Source organism: Poromitra crassiceps, assembly GCF_964638095.1.
Source record: "Poromitra crassiceps genome assembly, chromosome: 2".
Taxonomy (NCBI): domain Eukaryota; kingdom Metazoa; phylum Chordata; class Actinopteri; order Beryciformes; family Melamphaidae; genus Poromitra; species Poromitra crassiceps.
Window position 1 is genome coordinate 90,787,479 of NC_139624.1, and position 20,171 is coordinate 90,807,649.

General features: G+C 44.6%; 1 protein-coding gene across 1 annotated transcript in view; it reads right to left on the reverse strand.

Moving 5' to 3' along the window:
- The window catches only part of cnbd1 (cyclic nucleotide binding domain containing 1), a gene marked incomplete at its 3' end in the record, with an annotated part of 166,757 nt that extends 150,230 nt beyond the window's left edge, over window positions 1–16,527 (reverse strand). The window contains exons 1-3 of the mRNA XM_083631842.1: window positions 16,481–16,527; window positions 14,651–14,767; window positions 7,209–7,385 (exon numbers count right to left, since the gene is read on the reverse strand). Coding sequence (XP_083487968.1) covers window positions 7,209–7,385; window positions 14,651–14,727 — 254 coding nt within the window. The 5' untranslated portion in view covers window positions 14,728–14,767; window positions 16,481–16,527. The remainder of the gene's footprint in view (window positions 1–7,208; window positions 7,386–14,650; window positions 14,768–16,480) is intronic.
- Between the last annotated feature and the right edge of the window lie 3,644 nt (window positions 16,528–20,171).

Here is a 20,171-nt window from a genome sequence, read left to right on the forward strand (position 1 = left end):
CACTTCTCATTTCTGTAGGCATTGATACAGATATACTTTTCCTCACATATTTCATATTGAATGTGGGTATATTTTTTTGTGGTACATAATTCTGCATTCGTGTTTTTCTTTGCCTCGCTATCAGGATATCTGTAGGTTTCTGAAAGCCACATTTAATACTTTTCAATAACTTTTCAATAGAATTGAATTAAAGACAAAAGTGAAAACCAAAATAAATAAAGTTGGCAAAATAGACAGTTTCTGATTGAATAAAGCGAAAAAAAGTTCTGAAACTATAAATGTGCAGTATAACAAAAAGAACACAAGGAAAGTAATTGTTACGGGCCATGAAGTCCAATTGTATTTAGTAAAGCAGATACAATTAAAAACTAGAAATGCCTCGAACGCCGACTCTGTAAGACCTTCCAATAGGCCCTTTTCAAAGCAACCCTTTTGAGGTGGTAAAGCAGGAGTAAAGCAGGTGTAACCAATAACATTAAGGAGGGCCCCCTGGCACTGGCACCATCATTAATAATGATATTGTTACACTTGTTTAACTTCCTGCTTTACCACCTCAAAACAGTTGCTGTGAAACGGATCTATCCCTAGCTACGGCCCCTTTTCCATAGCCACACCCCTTTCCTGACCACGCCCCCTCTAACCACCCAGATACACCTAGCCACTCCCACTACCCATCCCTCAAATCCCAACTCTCTACGACCTTCCTGTCTTTCCTGCACCGAGAGCCCCCGTTCATCTGCCAACAGAAACTTTGTGGATGCGCACAGCTTCAATATCTGCGCTGTAGGGAGACTGTATTGCGATTTTGGATAGAGACCTGGTTGAAAAGTGGAAAAGTTATCTTTTAACCATTGTCTAGTTAGTGCCCCCTTTTCTATATTCTGTTTCTTTGCTGTATCTTTCTGCTATGTTCTGCTGTAACGGCCCAATATCCCCAATGGACACTGGCACTATTTAAGTTCCATGCTATCATATCTGCCTCAGTTAGTGTAACTCATTGAAGAATTGTTGGCCTATTTTTAAGGATGTGACTGGTGTGACGGGGTGTGTTACACACTGACGGGAGGAGGGGGGATAAGGATGTGACTGGTGTGACGGGGTGTGTTACACACTGACGGGAGGAGGGGGGATAAGGATGTGACTGGTGTGACGGGGTGTGTTACACACTGACGGGAGGAGGGGGGATAAGGATGTGACTGGTGTGACGGGGTGTGTTACACACTGACGGGAGGAAGGGGGATAAGGATGTGACTGGTGTGACATGCATATGCACTGACGGGGGGGATAAATTGGGCTGTTAACATTCATGAGAAATGATCATGGTGTCAGAGGGAGAACATCCACTTGTCATCTCCAGACAGCAGTGATCTATTTGTCTGGCCATATTTCTTCCATCCTATCCCGTCCTGGATAGGATGATGGACGGGACTGTATCCCGTCCGTCTGTCCATCCATCTACAACAGTGATACTCAAGTTGCGGCCCAAATTTTTTTTACAGTGCACCTGAACGCAACATGCAAGATACCCGCTGAATAAGTGTCTAAATGTTCATGTCATTCTGGCCAATACTCCACTTCTGTTATAGCATTTCAGTCTGGAATATGGAATATCTTTCAATAATCTATGATTTAGCTGCTAAATTGCCAAATACCGCCGTCTGCTTGCTACCCAGGCACTTATGTATGTACTTAACCTAACTAACTATCCGGTGTGCACAACATTGTCAGACTAAACTCCGGCTGACACCCGAAAAACCTACAATCCGCTACAAAAAAATGTATATAGTTTGTTTATGAACTGGCCCCTGGCCTTCTATCATTTCACAAAAGTGGCCCCCGGGTAAAGCAAGTTGAGTTAGTATCCCTGATCTACAGTATCTTGTCATCATCCTGGGTTTCAATCATGTCCTCAGCAGACAAGTTTCCAAAGCAAACCGTTAATAGCATACGTGAGTATGCTCTCCACTGCTGCTCTATAGAACTGCACCATGCCATTCACAGAAATACCATACTGCCTCAATTGTCTCAGAAAGAAAAGTCTCTGGTGGGCTTTCTTCTAGATGGTAGTGGTGCTGTCTCCCCATTTCAGAGTAGAGGAGATAGTCACACCAAGGAAGGTGAAAATAACACATTTATACGGCATGTACTAAAACTGCATGTTTTTTGTAAAATAAATAAATAAATAAAATAATAATGATAATAATAAAAATGCATGAGGTTAGCATAAAGTGGGCCCCTTTGAAAATGGCCATGTCCGTTTTTCCCTCGCCAAAATTTAGCCATAATTTGGAGCGTTACTTAGCCCCCTTGCCGACAAGGTAGCATGTCATTCTTGATAGCAATGGATGTGTTAGCTCTTCTAGTTTCATATGATATCATATCAGGATCTTCGCCCTAGCTTTCAAACTGAGCGTGCTACAGCCTCTGAAAGACAGTCATATCAGTATCAGCGCAGACAAAAAAGGCACTTGGACATCAAGGAGCAAAATGGCAGGTGCTTGGGCACCCTCCGCTCCACACGTGCCTGAACCATATGCCTGCTTATCAGCCACCTCAGCTCAGCAGCCCTGAACCCACCTGACCTGGCTAATCCTTCCTGGTCTACAGGTGTGACTGTGGGCAGATCCTTCCTGGTCTACAGGTGTGACTGTGGGCAGATCCTTCCTGGTCTACAGGTGTGACTGTGGACAACATAGCTGATCCTTCCTAAACTACAGGTGTGACTGTGTGGACAACATAGTTGATCCTTCCTGGTCTACAGGTGTGACTGTGGACAACATAGTTGATCCTTCCTGGTCTACAGGTGTGACTGTGGACAACATAGTCGATCCTTCCTGGTCTACAGGTGTGACTGTGGACAACATAGTCGATCCTTCCTGGTCTACAGGTGTGACTGTGGACAACATAGTCGATCCTTCCTGGTCTACAGGTGTGACTGTGGACAACATAGTTGATCCTTCCTGGTCTACAGGTGTGACTGTGGACAACATAGTTGATCCTTCCTGGTCTACAGGTGTGACTGTGGACAACATAGTCGATCCTTCCTGGTCTACAGGTGTGACTGTGGACAACATAGTCGATCCTTCCTGGTCTACAGGTGTGACTGTGGACAACATAGTCGATCCTTCCTGGTCTACAGGTGTGACTGTGGACAACATAGTCGATCCTTCCTGGTCTACAGGTGTGACTGTGGACAACATAGTCGATCCTTCCTGGTCTACAGGTGTGACTGTAGACAACATAGCCTATCCTTCCTGGTCTACAGGTGTGACTGTGGACAACATAGTTGATCCTCCCTGGTCTACAGGTGTGACTATGGACAACATAGTTGATCCTTCCTGGTCTACAGGTGAGTCCCACCTACAGCATTATACGACTGCGAGCGTGTGCACACACACACATGCACGCACGCACACGCACGCGCGCACACACACACACACACACACCAAGAAGAGCCAATAAAACCTGCACACTGCAACCTTGGGAAAACTTTGGGGGGGGGGGGTGAAATAGAAAGAGTGAATAAATGAAAACATAGCGACTGTCAGGCAATCAAATGCATCTGAGCTCTGGAGTCCAGTGTAATAAAAACACAACCGCGGTGTCGCTCGCTACTTCACAACAGGAACGTCTCGCTCCCCACCTGTCCTCACCTACCAGCTGAAGTGTACTTCAACTTCAAGGACAATCTCTTCGTGATTAAGAGTAGTTATGTTTCCCATCCAACTGTCAAATGAATTGTGAGCAAACCTTTGACACCGGCTGAAGCAAATAAATAGGGTTCCTATTCCTATATCACGATTTTGAAAATCTACTTTCAGAGGCTGTAGCGGGCTCAGTTTTAAAGCCAGAGTGAAGTCTCTGATATATGAAAGTACAGTAGAAGACCTAAGGCTTGGATTGGTATCAACCACGCTTAAATAATGCTCAGAAGTTAGGCTACATTTTGGAGAGGCAAAAAAAATTCAAATGGGCCCTCTCTTTCTGATGTTATTGCATGGTTCAATCAGCTTTCTGATGTGATTGCATGGTTCAATCAGCAACGGTTATTTTATGGGGGGGGGGGGGGTATGGTATCCGCAGTGGAAGTGATCCCTGGCAAATGTGGTTTGTGATAGTTGGTCTGAAAAGTTTGGGAAGCCCTGGTCTAGGCTTCCAGCAAATGCAGGAGCCGTAATCATACTGTAGAAATAGGCTGAAGTAGCTTGGAGGTAGGGCTGGCCGATATGGCCTCTAAATAATATCTGTATATATATCTCGATATTTTTGAAATATCCTCTAAAGCACTTCATTAATGCATGATTTAACCCTTGGATGCATATAATTACACCAATATGATGATTCTAGTAGTTCCTGCAACATAAGTCTACATTACAACATTCCTGTTTATACTGTATTCATTAGTGGTTTCTATTGTAACAATTTTAATCTTGCATGCAAAAAGGGGGAAGTTAAATTGAACAAAACAGCATTTATTCAAGGTACGGTAATTGCACAGAGGCTTTTAGCATCAACCAGCCAACAGAAGTGCAGTGATGGAAGTTCAGTTTCCGTCATCATCAGTGACTGTCCATGCGTATTGGACATTTCTTTTGTCCGTCTGTGACATTACGTAGCACGAGCGAATGTGTCTGACATATGCATGTGATCCCCCCCCCCCCCCCCGTTTGTGTCTGACTGAGGGAGAAAGCAGGAGAAGAGAAACGCTGAAGCGAGTCGGATGCCGGTGGCTTAAAAACAATGTTTGACAATTTATACTTACTCAATGTTCACAATATAGTCATTTACTACATCCCACGTGGAACAGGAAGGATGCGGACTTAACACAAAAACAAAACACCCACAGTGTAACAACTAATAGCATGACCATCGCCATCTCTAGTGTGGCCTGAAATCAAAGGGGAGAGGGTGAACTCTGACACGGAAGGGCTCCTGCATCACGTCAATGACCCTAAGCTTCACCCACTTTTGATTGACAGTAAGCATTACCAATCGTTAAGCGACGTGACCCTGAGAGCAATATTTTTGCAATATTAGGATATTCATAATTGAATCAATAATTCTTATTCATAAAAGGAGACTTCTTCCATTCAGCCCTTCCAATTCAACACTGCAATCACATAAAAAAAACTTGGACTGAAACCCAGCTCTTGACAGTCAGTTGCCAATTTTTTCTTCCATCCAAATGAATCAGATGTCAAGTGTTGATTCTCGGGGGTCTGACAAAACAGATTAGTGGCTCTTTTCTTTTGTAGTGGCACCAGATGTGGCCGTCTTTACAATCGTCGTAAGTCAAGCTGGCGTCGTCTCACTTTTTTTTGCTCAGACTCATCCTCAAAAGCATCTGACTAATTCTAATGAGAACGGTTTCATTATTTGCCAGAGGAGACGAGACGAGAGGAGAGGAGGTGAGGGAAGAGGAGAAGAGACGAGACGAAGGGAGAGGAGAGAAGAGAAGAGGAGAGGAGAGGAGGGGAGGGGAGAGGAGAAGAGACGAGACGAAGGGAGAGGAGAGGAGAGGAGAGGAGGGGAGGGGAGAAGAGACGAAGGGAGAGGAGAGAAGAGGAGGGGAGACGAGACGAGAGGAGAGGGAGAGGAGAGGAAGGGAGAGGAGAAGAGAGGAGAGGAGGGGAGGGGAGAGGAGAAGAGAGGAGGAGAGGAGGGGAGAGGAGATGAGAGGAGAGGAGACGAGAGGAGAGGAAGGGAGAGGAGACGAGAGGAAGGGAGAGGAGAGGAAGGGAGAGGAGAGGAAGGGAGAGGACGGGAGAAGAGAAAAGAGGAGAGGAGGGGAGGGGAGGGGAGGGGAGAGTAGAAGAGAGGAGAGGAGAAAAGAGGAGAGGAGGGGAGGGGAGAAGAGAGGAGAGGAGCGGAGAGGAGAGGAGAAGAGAAAAGAGGAGGAGTGGAGAGGAAGGGAGAGGAGAGGAGAGGAGGGGAGAGGAAGGGAGAGGAGGGGAGAGGAAGGGAGAGGAGAGAAGAGTGGAGAGGAGATGAGAGGAGCGGAGAGGAGAGGAAAGGAGAGGAGAAGAGAGGAGAGGAGGGGAGAAGAGAGGAGTGGAGAGGAAGGGAGAGGAGAGGAAGGGAGAGGAGAGGAAGGGAGAGGAGAGGAGGGGAGAGGAGAGGAGGGGAGAGGAGGGGAGAGGAGGGGAGAGGAGAGGAGGGGAGAGGAGAGAGGAGAGAGGAGAGAGAGGAGAGGAGGGGAGGGGAGAGGAGAGAGAGGAGAGGAGGGGAGAGGAGAGGAGAGGAGGGGAGAGAGAGGAGAGGAGGGGAGGGGAGGGGAGAGGAGAGGAGGGGAGAGGAGAGGAGGGGAGAGGAGAGAGAGGAGAGGAGGGGAAAGGAGGGGAGAGGAGAGGAAGGGAGAGGAGAGGAGGGGAGAGGAGAGGAAGGGAGAGGAGCAGAGAGGAGGGGAGAGGAGAGGAGAGGAAGGGAGAGGAGAGGAGGGGAAGGGAGAGGAGAGGAGGGGAGAGGAGAGGAGAGGAGAGAAGAGAAGAGGAGAGGAGCACATGTTTAAAGCTTAGAGTTTAAATGGGATCACAAGTGAAAGGGTGCTCTGCCCTCATTTGGTAGCAGTCAGAAATGCAACACTCAACATTCAGGACCTCATATAGATGGTTTTCAAGGAATTGTTAGTCCTGCTCTCTTTCTCTTTCCTCCCTCTTGTCCATAGCAAACACTGCAACAGGAAGTGAGCTGTCCATACTAGCAAACAATGCAACAGGAAGTGGGCTGGGGTTCAATTTAGAATGTTTTTGTTGTCAAGTTAAAACAGTCTATAAAAAGACGTCAAAGTACTGGACACACTGTTTGATTGACAGCTGATCTCTGAGAACAGTAATGACCGCTGGCTTCAGTACCCCCTTTACTGAAGACAACATTTAGCTTAGAAAACTGCAAAAGAAAACTATAGCATATGATGCTAGGAATGAATGATAACTTTTTAAAAATATAACATTACAAAATAAGAAATAGAGTGAAAGAGTTGGAATTAGTTCCTTCTGAGCAGACTTATTTTAATGTTTATATTTATTGTCATGATTTATTCTTTTTTTTTTTCCATTTTCCCCTTTCTCTCAACTACCTCCTGTAGTACGTCCCCAAAGCCCTAGGAATATGCGTACTCCAGTTTGGGAACCACTGGCTTAGACCAAAGATGTCAATAAGCCACCACTAGTATGCAGAAAGCCAGAAATACATAAACACTGAAGACTCACAACTTGCGGAGAGCTTTGATCACATGGTTGATGAGCCTGTCCTGGGTCCAGCTGTCCTGGGTCCAGCTGACCTGGGTCCCAGTGGCTTTCTGGAGGTTCCTGCGGGGTCGGCCGGCTTGTAGAGACAGGGAGGTGTCCCCCCCGCCACCGGTCCCATCCTTCACTGGTGAGCACATGCTACTGAGACAGAGACAAGAATATATTCTACTCTATCCAATATACAGTAGGCAACAGTTACTCAGGAAAAAGCACTGTGAAACTCAAATGCTAAAATATTGATTGGGGGGAATAGCATGATCCTCCCACGTATTATGTCCTGCTGGTACAGGCTTAAGTTAATCTGAGATAGCCCTTGTTATAAAATGTTGGTATTTGATTTATTCATTGTATGTTTGTAATTGATTTGATTTGATTTGATTAACAGTCATATTTTTGTCTTTGTTTGAATGCTTATACTGCTTTTGATTGTTATATTGTGATGTATGATGTGCCTTGTTTGTTTGTATAGTTTGTAAAAAATAAAAAATAAATGTCCTGCTGGTGAAACTCCTCGCTGTCAGGTGAAAAGAAGCGGCTGGTGAGTGCACATCGGAAGAAGCATGTGCTACAATGTGTCTACAACTCTACATAGATCGGTGGAGGGGGGGTGAAGCAATGACCGGGAGAGGATTGGCCCAAATATAACAGGCCCTTTTCACAGCAGCCATTTTGAAGTCTCAAAGCAGGGCAAACAGGAGTAACCAATTAACATTAATGATACTTCCACTCTATGGACAAAGAGTGACTTTATGCCTCTCTCTGATGTCTTCACTCCCGGTTTTCTGGACAATCTCCCATTCAAATGTGCAAGGGACCGCCTCACCTATCTTGGCTTGACCATACCCAGAGATCATAAAATAATATTTAAGTTGAATTTAGGTGATTTTGTTTTAAGACTTAAACAATGTATACAAAACTGTAAAACAATTAAGATGGTTTCACTTCCCAGGTTGCTCTATCTACTGTATGCCAAAACCTCCCCATCTTTCTTGCATTGACTTTTTTCAAAAAACTGGACTCGATAATTCTGTCTTACATCTGGAACTAGAACCATAGAATTTTGAAGGTTCATTTACAAAAACCCAGGTCCAAAGGAGGGCTGGCCTTGCCAGTGTTTAGGCACTACTACTGAGTCGCTGTTAGGGCTCTGATGTTTTGGCTTCAAGGGACTCTTGGCAATTTGGCTCCCGGGGCCCCCCTGTGGTAGCCTGGTAAACCAGCCCATCACGTGAACTCACATTTCATTTTGTTCTGTGTGACTGTCTGGCCCCAACTCTTCACCCAGTCCTTAGCAGGGGCGGGAGCATGGGCGGGCGTAGTTACCTTGACAGACAACTCCTTCAGCCAATCAGCTTCGGATCCAGTCAAACCCAAATCCACTCGGGAGAATGGCAAAAACATGTTTTCCGCCGAGAAACTCTGCGGTTGCGGCGATACTCCTGTACTTGTTTAATTGTTGTATTGAGTCTATTTCTGCAATAACTGCACTTTATGGCTGTTTAAACTAGACAAACGTCCTCGAGGTGGACAGGCAGTGAAGCGGCCATTATTGTTTTGTTAGTGCAGTGCTAGTGGCATTCCTGATTGGCCAACTTGCGCTGTCAATCACAGCGCAGTCGCTGATTGGCTCTTCCGCTTTGCAGCTTCTGCTTAACACCCTCCCAGGCCTTGGGGCCAGACAGTCTCGCAGAATCAAATTAAATGTGAGTTCACGTGACGGGCTGGTTTACCAGGCTACCCCTGTGGCTGAAAATGGAGGCCAGCTCTATTGGCAACACTTCCCTGCCAGCCATGCTATTTGCTAAGTTAGAGAGACTTAGAAATTTTTTATTTAACACATTCACTGCCAGCCGTTTTTTTTTTACTGTAGGTAGGTTCTGCCAGAGGGTTTTTTTGAGGATTCTGGCTCATCTTTCAAGACCCGAGGATTCTTTTCTGCTAAGATTTTGTGAACACACAATATCTCAAAAGAACTAATAGAATGTGTGCTTTCTCTGTCTAAAAGAGTTAGTTTGTAGAGTTAGTAGTTATGTAAGCATTAGCAGTTGAATACAGCATGGTTTCAGCGTCTGAAAAATTATTTTGAGATAAACGGCTTTTTGTGAAATTCGATAGAACAGTCACTTTAACCATTCATTTTTGGCATCAGTAAGACGTCAGACATCTAAACAATAGTTTTGAACAGTAATTTCCTCCATTACAGCAGGAAACACCCCTCTCATTCAAACTCCTCCCTCCGTGTGTTCTTCTTGGCTGCAGCGGGCGTGTCACAAGCTCGTTTCTGTTGCTGCTGTAACCTCGCGTCACCAGGCTCACTGCTTCTGCTGCTGCTGCCTGTCTGCTGGCGGCCGCTGTGCAAGTCTGGATCGGCTCGCTCGTTTCTTGTGGTTTGTGTTGAGAGCTTTGATAAAGCTTTTGCGATTCTGGTCTTATTTATGCTGCGTGTTTCAAAGTGTGTTCCACCCGTAATCTATTATGCAAATTTGCAATCCCGCACCGCCAGCAATCAGCGCGAAAACGAAAGCGTTTTCGCCAACCATTTTCATAAGAATGGCTTCCTCACACATGCTTTTTGCTTGCCTTCCTCTAGTCTGGGAGAGCACTGTCGCCACTTAGTGGGTCGGTGGAATGGGTTGTACATGTTCGGTGGCTCCAATAATTATATAAGAGATGTAAAAGGGTTAGATGCACATCCCACGGTCAAAAAAAAAAATTCATTTTTTTGACGTAAAAACACGTCATTGGCAGTCAACCGTTGGATTTAGTTTGACGTAAAAACACGTCATTGGCAGTGAACGTGTTAAATGTCATGAAAAACGGTCAGAATTTTAAACCAAGTTAGGAGTGTTATGAGTCTACCAGATGTTTCTGTCCATACGCCAATGTGTTTCAATCACTCTTTTTTGGCTCCATGGTCAGACAGAAACTACCATACCTGGAGTGAGAAGGGGCTAGTTTCCATCAAAGACCTATACATAGATGGTTATTTTGCATCCTTTGATCTGCTGAAGAGGAAGTTTGGGTTGCCCGGGACAAAGTGGCTCAGATTCCTGCAAGTCAGAAATGATGTTTGATCCAAGATTCACACTTTTGAAGCGCTCCCAAATTAACATGCTTTTTTTTATGTATTGCTGAGTCCTCCTCACTCCAAGCATCTAATTTCTAGATTTGTATGGCTGTTTGCACCACGGCCTCTAGCGAGAGGATTAGAGGAGCGTGGCAGGGGGAACTTGGCATTGACTTATCTGACATTATATGGGATAGGAGTCTGTCTGTGATACAACTCGGCTCAGTTAATAGTAGACACCAGCTGATCAGATGGTGACGCTATAACAGCCCTCTTTACGTTTTGGTTAATAACTTTTGAACCGTAGGGTCTATAATCAAACTTCTTTTGTCCCTGGATTCCTTGGGTCCTTCCGCATCTACTGATATAGACCACGCCCATTTCCGTCAGACTAGATTTTCCGCCATTTTGAATTTTGTCCAAAACAGTTTTTTTGCGATTTCTCCTTTAAATGTTGTCCAATATTCACCAAACCAAAGCACACATCATATGGGGACTGTCCTGCTCAACACTGTTTCGCGGTTTTTGAAAAAACTGCACTGTTGCGATATAATTGACTTCCAAAGTTCTGTGGGTGGGGCCTATTTCAGAAAAATCGGCATAACTCCGGAACACAACGTCCGATCCTAACCAAACTTGGTACAGGTATGGACGGATGTACTCTGAGCTGAGTCCAAAAAGATTGTGTCATTTCGCCTATAGTGGGCGCTGGAACAACATCAAGGACGTGTAGCTCACAAGCCATAAGAGCCACTGTTCCCAAATTGGGTATATATGTTCATAGAGTACTCTTCTACTCTGGCCTAAAAGATTACACCGATTAACCTCACGGTGGCGCTATAACAGCCATCTTTACATTTTGGTCCATAACTTTAGAACCGTAGCTTCTACAATCAAAATTATTTTTTCACAGGTTTCCTTGGCTCGCCCCATGTTCACTCATTGCTCTGATCTAAAACAATACTCCTATTGACCTGGTGGTGGCGCTATAACAGCCCTCTTCAGGTTTTGGTCCATAACTTTTGAACTGTAGCGTCTACAATCAAAATTCTTCTGCCCTTGGATTCCTTGGCTCCTCCCGCTTCTACTCACATAGGCCCACCCATAACTACTTAGTCCCCCTAATTGCATGGGCAGGGACCTTGCAAGGCAGGCGGTGCATGGCGAGGACAGCAAGCACAATTACATTTTCGTTAGGAAATGTAGACCTTCTAGTTTTTTTTGCTATACCTGTGTTTATACTGCCTTGACACTCAAAATGGCTGCTGCGAAAAGGGCCTATTGTGGAGAAAATGGGAGGGGGGAAAACTTGAGCAAAAAATAATAATAATGTCTGGTATAGCCTACATACCATGTATACCATACCCATGCCCCCCCACCCCATGCAGGCCCAATGACTTTCACTAGCTCTGCTGGGGGGGCGGGGGGGGGGGATAGTACAAAACTGGCCTCTGATGTTTCATAAATGAAAACACTGATGGAAATGTTCTCTGGATGGACTGAAAGGAAGGATAGCCAGTTCTTAGAAACCTGAAATGACCCTTGAATGCAGCCCTTCTTCTGGGAACACATTATTGCCATTTTGCCTAATTACTTCTCCCCCTGAAGGAAGGCCCCCGCAGCTCAACAGCACTTCGTTTTGATGGCACTGGCTGTTAAAAGAGTAATCATAGTGGCATTTGCCATGCAAACTGCTCCTATGAAGAGTCGGTAAGGCCTTCTTAAGATTCCCAGACCCCTGGTTGAGAGCCACTCTGCATTACGCCAATTAGAGCAGTGAGTCATATGTCACTGCCCACCGGTGCATTCAGTCTCCAACACAGCATCTCCTCTGCTCTGTACTACAGTATAGACAGTATTTATCTGGCTGTCATAGCTCTAGGTCTATTGTGACTCAGTTGTTCACTGACAGGCAAGAGAGGGAGGCAGAGATCCAACAGTTACAAAAGTCAGACTGTTGTTTCCCATTAACCACTAGTCTTTTTACAAGACTTTCAACTAAAGTACATTCTAAGAAACACCAGGCCCGACTATTCTAGAAGAGGTCAGTTAACTACATTCTAAGCATGAAACACCAGTCCTGACTATTCTAGAAGAGGTCAGTTAAGTGGTTGATGTAAATCAGATGAGGGTACACTGTTGCACTTATTTTGGGACTGTTCACGAATCCATTCATTTTGGTCATGATTTTTGTCTTTTTTCTCTGGGGTCTACCAAAGGACTCTTTCGCCAGACAGGGACTTGGCTCTTTTTGAATGCTCTGAGCGAGGACTCATTAAGCATCCCCTTGTATATTTTAACAGCTCTGTTGGTGGGCATGGTTCTAGCTAAAAAACATATTCTCAAAGAATGGAAGACATCAACTCCATCGTGCTTTACAGACTGGCTACACGAGCTGGTTTTGGTTATTCATATGGAGAAACTGTGTCAACATAAATGTGAAGAATCTTGGGGTCCCCTTTTGAAAATTTTGGACTTGCCTGATTGTACAGTATCAATATACAGTATACAGTAAATGGTTCCTGTTAGTCTGTTTATTTTTTCTTTAATTTTTTTGTTTGTTTTCCTGTTTGGTTTTCTCATTTGTGGCTGACCAGTGTCTTTGTAGATTAATCTGTTGCCTCTGTCTGGTGTGACACCCCCCCCCCCTCCCCCCCTCCCTCCCCGGGTGTGTGTGTGCCTGAGTGGAGTGTGTATGTGTCTGTATGTTGGGTTTTGGGGAGGGGGAACAGTTACACACAATTTTGATTAAACTTGAAGGGAGACACATTTTGGCACTTTATGGCATTTGAAAATATGACACTGATCGGCCTAGAGGTGCTATAATTAAAGGTCAATGCTGAGGAAGGCTTTTTGCTGAAACGTGTCCATTGCTGCCGTCTGTCCCAGATGCCAATTAAAATTTCAAAGGAAAAAAGACCAGAAAAAAGAGGTCAGTTAAAGTGTTTTCTTCAATGCTCCCTGAGTGCATAGTGAATAAAATGACAAAGCTATTTTTAACATGTATGCCATTCATGGCGCTCTATCGCAGCAACGACAGGGGCTAGCTAGGCCCCAACCCTTGACTTAATTTGATTAATGGAAGAGATGGTAAGGGGCTAATGAGCGATCTCCTTGCATCAGTGGACAGCAGAAAGATGCAGAGGCACTGCTCCCGTTTCCTCCTCCACTCATCCTCAGCTCTCATCTGCTCCTGACAAGTCAATGGTCCTTGAGAGCTGAGAGCGCTTTGAGATATATTACACCAAACCCACGCCGGACTCAAGTCCTGTCTGCATTCCTTTGGCATTTTGGTTGTCCCTTTCTCAGCGTGGAAAGAGAGCAATTTGTGGTCCGTGGGTGGGTGACAGCGGTGTCATTTTATTACAAACGACAAGCAAGGGTACGAGTGTCTAGCAGAGATGGGGACTTGGACTTGGGTCACACTTACAGTAAGTCGCACACACAGTGACTTGAGACTCGTCCTCAAAGACTTTCATCTTCATCATCTATCATCTAATCAATGCTGATATGATACTGTATAAAGGAGTGAGGATAATACACTACTAGGGGTGTCACAATACACAGTTCACGATACGATACGATACTGTGTTCACGATAACGATACGATATTTTAACAATATTTTTTTGCGATTGATTTGTAAGTTGAGGGGGAATCCTCCATGCTAATTTGAGTAATTTCACCATTTTCATCCTCCGTGTCTGTAACGTCCCTCATCTGTTCAAACAAAGCAATGAAAAGGAGAGCGAGCATGCAATCAGATGCAGATCAGTGCCACCATGTTCAGCTTCTTTTTCTCGCGATATGAGATTTAATCTCAACGATACATATTGTCCCGTTTTGATATCGTGATATATTGTGGGACGATATATTGTGACATCCCTATACACTACATGCTTTGAATTCCTTCGTTTTATACAGTGTTCTACCGTAAGCAGGCTGGATTGCATGCAGCAGCAGATGATAGAACGCTCATCCATAAGAGACTTGACTTGGACTTGTGACCAAAGACTTAATGGCAATGACAAGGAAACGAGATTCAGTGGAAATAAGCGTGCTTCATAGTTTTCCCCTCACATGTACATGTATTTATCATGGTGATAATGAAATCAAGTTCGTGTATTCCTATGTGGAGTTTGCATACTGTGACTCAGGGACGTACATAGCAGAATGGTGACATCTACTGGTAGACTACTGCAGAGACACTAGTAAAACTGAACACATTTTTGCTCACAATAAGAGCTAGGAAAGAAACAAGGATGGACAATTAAGACATGATTGGCTTCTTCATATTAGTGAATATCTATAGTGGAAGAGTGGAAGAGTAGAACCTACTTTTTGATTGCTGGCACTTGATGAATTCGTGGAAGCACTTTCTTTGGATAGAGGAATATCTTCAGATAAGAGTTCATGAAGACGCTGTGAGCCTCCTTAGTGGACTGTGCATGCTTACTAAGGGAGAAAATGGTGGTCAAACATTCACATCATGTAGATAACAAATAGCATGTTTAATTAAAACCGAACAGAGACTAGGCCAATGCAAGAAAATCTGAGAAGGAATCAAATCAAGATGTAACAAGCTCAAATGTTACAGCTTGTGACAGGCTGTAGTAGCCTATACCATTGGGTCTCAAAGTGTGGTCCTGAGAGCCCCAGGGGTCCAGGGGGTCCCCAGCAAAAGGGGGAATAATTTATTTTATCTATAATTACACAATCAGTCACACAATGCCAGAATGTGACTATTTTGGTCATGGGTTTTATTAGCCCAAAAGTGACCCTACTACTGTACTTCATATACTATAGTACACTCGTGCAGTATTAGTGTCACACTCAGCTCCATAAGGCAATAGGGGGGAACGGCTGTTCAAAACGCTCTCCTACCCGTCTCTGACATCCGATTGCAGATCCGAAGATATAAGTGATTTAGCCGGGCGGTTAAAATGATACTGCTGCGTGAAACAACCGTTTAAAAGCAGTCTTTCCATGGAAGGTTCTCTGCTATATGGGACCCGTTTTTGGCCTACTTCGATGAAGTTAAGAATGACTATAGAGACTGAGGTGACGGACGGTTCATCCGGCGAGTATCTAATGGACCCCTCGCATGGGATTCCATGCATACTATCTCTTGCAAACATATAAGCACCTTACGCAGATGGTAGCACCATGTTATAATGTTGGATATCTATGTTTTTGTTTGTTTGTTGGTTTTTCCTCTTTTCCTGAATTTACAGCAGGGTGTGTTTGATCTCACTATCATGGTGCACCGCTTGCACGCGGCGAGCAAACACATGCAGTCACACGGAGACGGCGACTCAGTCAGTGATCAAATTATCAAAATCCAGTGCACCTGGGAAGCAAAACATGCCATGAAATACTCAAACTCCCAAGGTTCCTGTCGGCACTAGGAAGCTTCTCCTCTCCTAAATACGGCACAGGCTGTGGAAAGACTGTTTTTAAACACAGCAGAATAATTTGAACCGCCCCGGCTAAATTACTGGCTTCCGTAGGACGACTATCATAATCTTCGGATCTGCAATCGGACGTCGAAGACGGGTAGGAGAGCGTTTTGAACAGCCGTCCCCCTTATTGCCTTATGGATCTGAGTGTGACACTAATACTGCACGAGTGTACTATAGTATACGAAGTACAGTAGTAGGGTCACTTTGGGGCTAGGGTTTCATACACTTTCTGTAATAATAGAACATCTTAAAGCAAAAGAATCCTGTCAGATGGGGGACCATGAGACCAAATCTTAATAGGCTACCAAATGGGGGTCTCTGTGGTCTAATTTGTCCGTTTATGGGTCCTTGATGTGGAAAAGGTTTGAGAACTATTGGCCTATACTCCTGCTGTTACAGGCCAGTGGCTGAGGGTCAGCAAAATAAGCAATATTTAAATTTCACTGTAATTCAACTCAATGGTAATTATCCCAGAGATAATGTATAGAAATCAATGAGTACTGGGTTTACAACTGGACACAGTTATACAATTAACCACTAAATCGACAAAATGTGTCCATGCATAAATTAGCCTAAATCCTTTGTGGATGATAATGAGTGTCTATTTGGGGGTCTGTCCATGTGTGTGATGAAAACATTTGAGTCAACTTGGCTACATTAGGAAAAGTGGGTGAATTCCCATATTAAACAAAGGCCAGTTAGTTACCTGTCTCTGAGTCCATGGATTGTGCAGAGGTCCCTCAGGCGGGTATAATCGACCTCCAATACCTTTTGACTTTCTAAATAGATCAACGTCGTCAAAATACGTCAGAAGCGGCCTTTGAACCATAAACGTAACAAACCCCATTCAAAAGAGCACGCTTTTCTTGTTCATCCGCAAACATACATTAGATAGCCTATATGATCCACGAAGCAGATGAGCATTATCTCAACTTTTATTATAGGATACTGTTTCACACGTCCGCATGTTGTTTGGCTGGGAAAGGTTTGTGGGGAATGGCCGGGGATAACATCCAAAAGTTTAATTTTAATGTAGGCTGCAGCTCAGTGTATTGGATGTATGACCATTACGTCCTAACATTGTCCTAAACGTTACAAATAAATTGCCGAGTTTTGCACCCCCGCCGAGAATTGCATCCCCACCACATTTTGGGGCTGTTTTAACTTAAAAACACGGATGCAGGCCCGTTAAGCAAAGCAAAATGTATTGCCAGATTTTTGAATGGAGTTCGGCATAACGTGGCGGATATAACGCTACCAGGTAAAAACAGAAGACAGTCACCTGAATGTTTCGAGCTGAGATATGCAGGTTGAAGCGCCATGTGTCCGTTTAAAAATAACGTTTAGATAGATAACGTTAAACAATCGGCTGCCTACATAAACCAGTTAGTTGTTACACTAACACTAGCTATAGTTTAGCGGGCGGCCAACACAGGTGGCTTTCAGGTTGTCATGTCAACATGCTGCCTTCAAGCGCTCCCCGCAAACTTCTGAAGTCGTAAATACTAGGCTGTATTGATGCTGCAATCAGGAACATTTGATCGTAAAATGCACCAAGTAAAAAAATAAATAATAAAAAGACGTTTGTTTGTTTGTTGTTTTATGTTTGAACAAAAGCAACAATACATTTTTATTGTGAAGTCTATTCCAGGATAAGGGTAAGTGCACGTTCACACCAATCCGCCAATCCCACGCCAAAGCCACGCAGTTTCATTTCAGCGTCCTTCCTTGTTAACAGGCGAGTCCGTTCACACCAGCCGCACGCCATGCCACGCTGACGCCAAAGCTATGCTGAACCGATAGTTTCAGGTTCTGTTCTATTTTCCTGCACGCTGATCCCGAGCTGCCAGGCATGAAGTCAATGCAATTTGGGAGGGGGGGAGGGGTCGTAGGAACAGCTCCGAGCCCGGTGCTGAGGAAAAGAGACTGCTCCTGGTGTGACCAGTTAGGCGTCAGATCAGCTTGAGTGGCCGTTCACACCATACGCCAAAGCCACGCAGTTTCATTTCGGCGTCCTTGTTACCAGGTGAGACCGTTCACACCAGCCGCACGCCACGCTGAGCCTTTGTTCACACCATAGGCAGAACTGATGCTTGAGGCAGGCTCAAGCTGAACTGACGCTTAACTGGTCACACCAGGAGCAGTCTCTTTTCCCCAGCACCTTGAACCCGCCCACTACTCTCATTGAATTCTTGCCTGTCAGCTTCAAGCTTCACGCATGACGCCTGGAAAATAGGACTGAATCCTGAACGAGCGTGGCTTCAGTGTGGCGTGCAGCTGGTGTGAACAGTCTCACATGTTAACAAGGACGCCGAAATGAAACTGCGTGGCTTCAGCATGATTTTGGCATGGCTTTGGCGTGAACAGCCACTAAAGCCGTGCTGAAGGGATCGTTCAGGATTCAGTCCTATTTTCCAGGCGTGACGCGTGAAGCTGCCAGGCATGAATTCAATGGGAGTTGTGGGCAGGAGCAAGGCGGTGGGGAAAAGAGACTGCTCCTGGTGTGAACGGTTAAGCGTCAGTTCAGTTTGAGCCTGCCTCATGCATCTGCATGGCTTTGGCATAAAGTGTGAACAAAGACTAATAATGAAACAGAGCGAGTCTGCCCTCTAGTGGTGAGAGCAGAGCGATGACCCCACAGCTCAAACTACAGTACCACCATAGTTAAAATGCGGTTAGAGATATATTGTGTGATTGATATGAAAATATTGTTAGTTCCCCTTTATCTTAAACATCAAAACGTAAACTTTCCTGTTAGATTAAAAGAAGGCATCAGAGCCTGCAGGCTAAATAAATTATTTACTGTTGAATGGAATATGGCCATTTAGTGAAAAGTTAAATGCGTTAGGCTATGTAAAAATGGCATCTAATGTTAATTGAAAAAATCTTATATTAACTTACAGTATATTAGACACAATTTTTACATAGCCCAAATAATTTTCCTTTTCACCAAATGGTTATACAGTATTCCATCAGGTTCTGCTTGTGGTTTCTCTCTGACGTTTCCATACTTTCTCATGTACTGTATGTGTGAATGCCACCCTGTGGCTCTTTGCTGGTTCTTCCCAGAGCCAGAGACATATGAGTTGCGTCATCTCCATTCACTCCAATGGACCAGTTTTTTACCTCGCAATAGTTCCCTGAAGTAAGGTTCTGGATTAAGTAGTGCTGTAGAGTTGCAGCAGAATGGAACGTTTGTGATGTACTTTGAAAGGGTAAGAAATTGAAAGAATCAAAATGAATAGTACACACACACACACACACACATACTGTATATATATATATATATATTTATATATATACCTATACCGGCATATACTTTTCAGGCTCCACCTGCACCTGGTCCCATCTTGAACTAAGTCCCCCCCCCCCCCCCCCCCCCCGTTCACACAGTACGCCAAAGCAACGCTCAAACGAAGCTCTACCTACGCTGAACCCACAAGTTTCATTTAGGCGTCCTTGTTAACAGGCGAAGCCGTTCACACCACCCACGCGCGTGCACGTCACGCTGAAGCCACGCTCAAGCGATCACTCAGGATTTACGCCGATTTTCCAAGCATGACGCATGAAGCCGCACCGCCGCAGGCATGAAGTCAATGGGAGTTGTGGGCGGGTTCAAGGCGCGAGAGTAGGCGCTGAGAGGAAAAGACAAGGCTTCTTGTGTGAACGGTTAGGCGTACGTTCAGCTTGTACCTGCTTCAAGCTTCAGTTCTGCTTACGTTCGGCGTCCTGTGTGAACAAGGGCTGACATCTCTTTCTAAAAAAAATAATAATAATAATAATCCTTCACAATCCACTTTCTACAGGTGCTACTCTATTCCTTCAAAAGTTGTAGCGGTCTTAGATTGTGTTGCAAAGTTGATTTCTCTACTGTTGTTGACAAAATGTGATATTGTAAATCGCTTTGGATAAAAGCGTCTGCCAAATGATGCAATGTAACATTATGTAATGTATAGTAGGCCTTGCCCGCCCTGCGGTATAATAGCCTTATATAGCGTCAGACTGATGACATCTTCCCTGATGACATCATCACAGAACTATAATAGCCTCACCCAAGGATGACATCATCACTGACAACACTGACTGATTACATCATCCATGATGACATCACAGAACTTATCCTCACCCAAGGATGGCATCACTGATGACACAACTTCGCATCACTGATGACATTGATGACATCACTTCCAGTTGAGTGACATCACTTCCGGGACAAAAGTCGCAGAGATTGCCCACTTGCTCCCTTTTATTAATATATATACATGTATATTCCTAAAACCACAGATGAACAATTAGTCGATTATGATCAACAGTGTTGACTAGTGGTTTTGATAGTCTGTGAAAGCCCTACCACACAGCACGGGACAACAAAGTGAAGAAAAGTGTCTTTTCAGGAG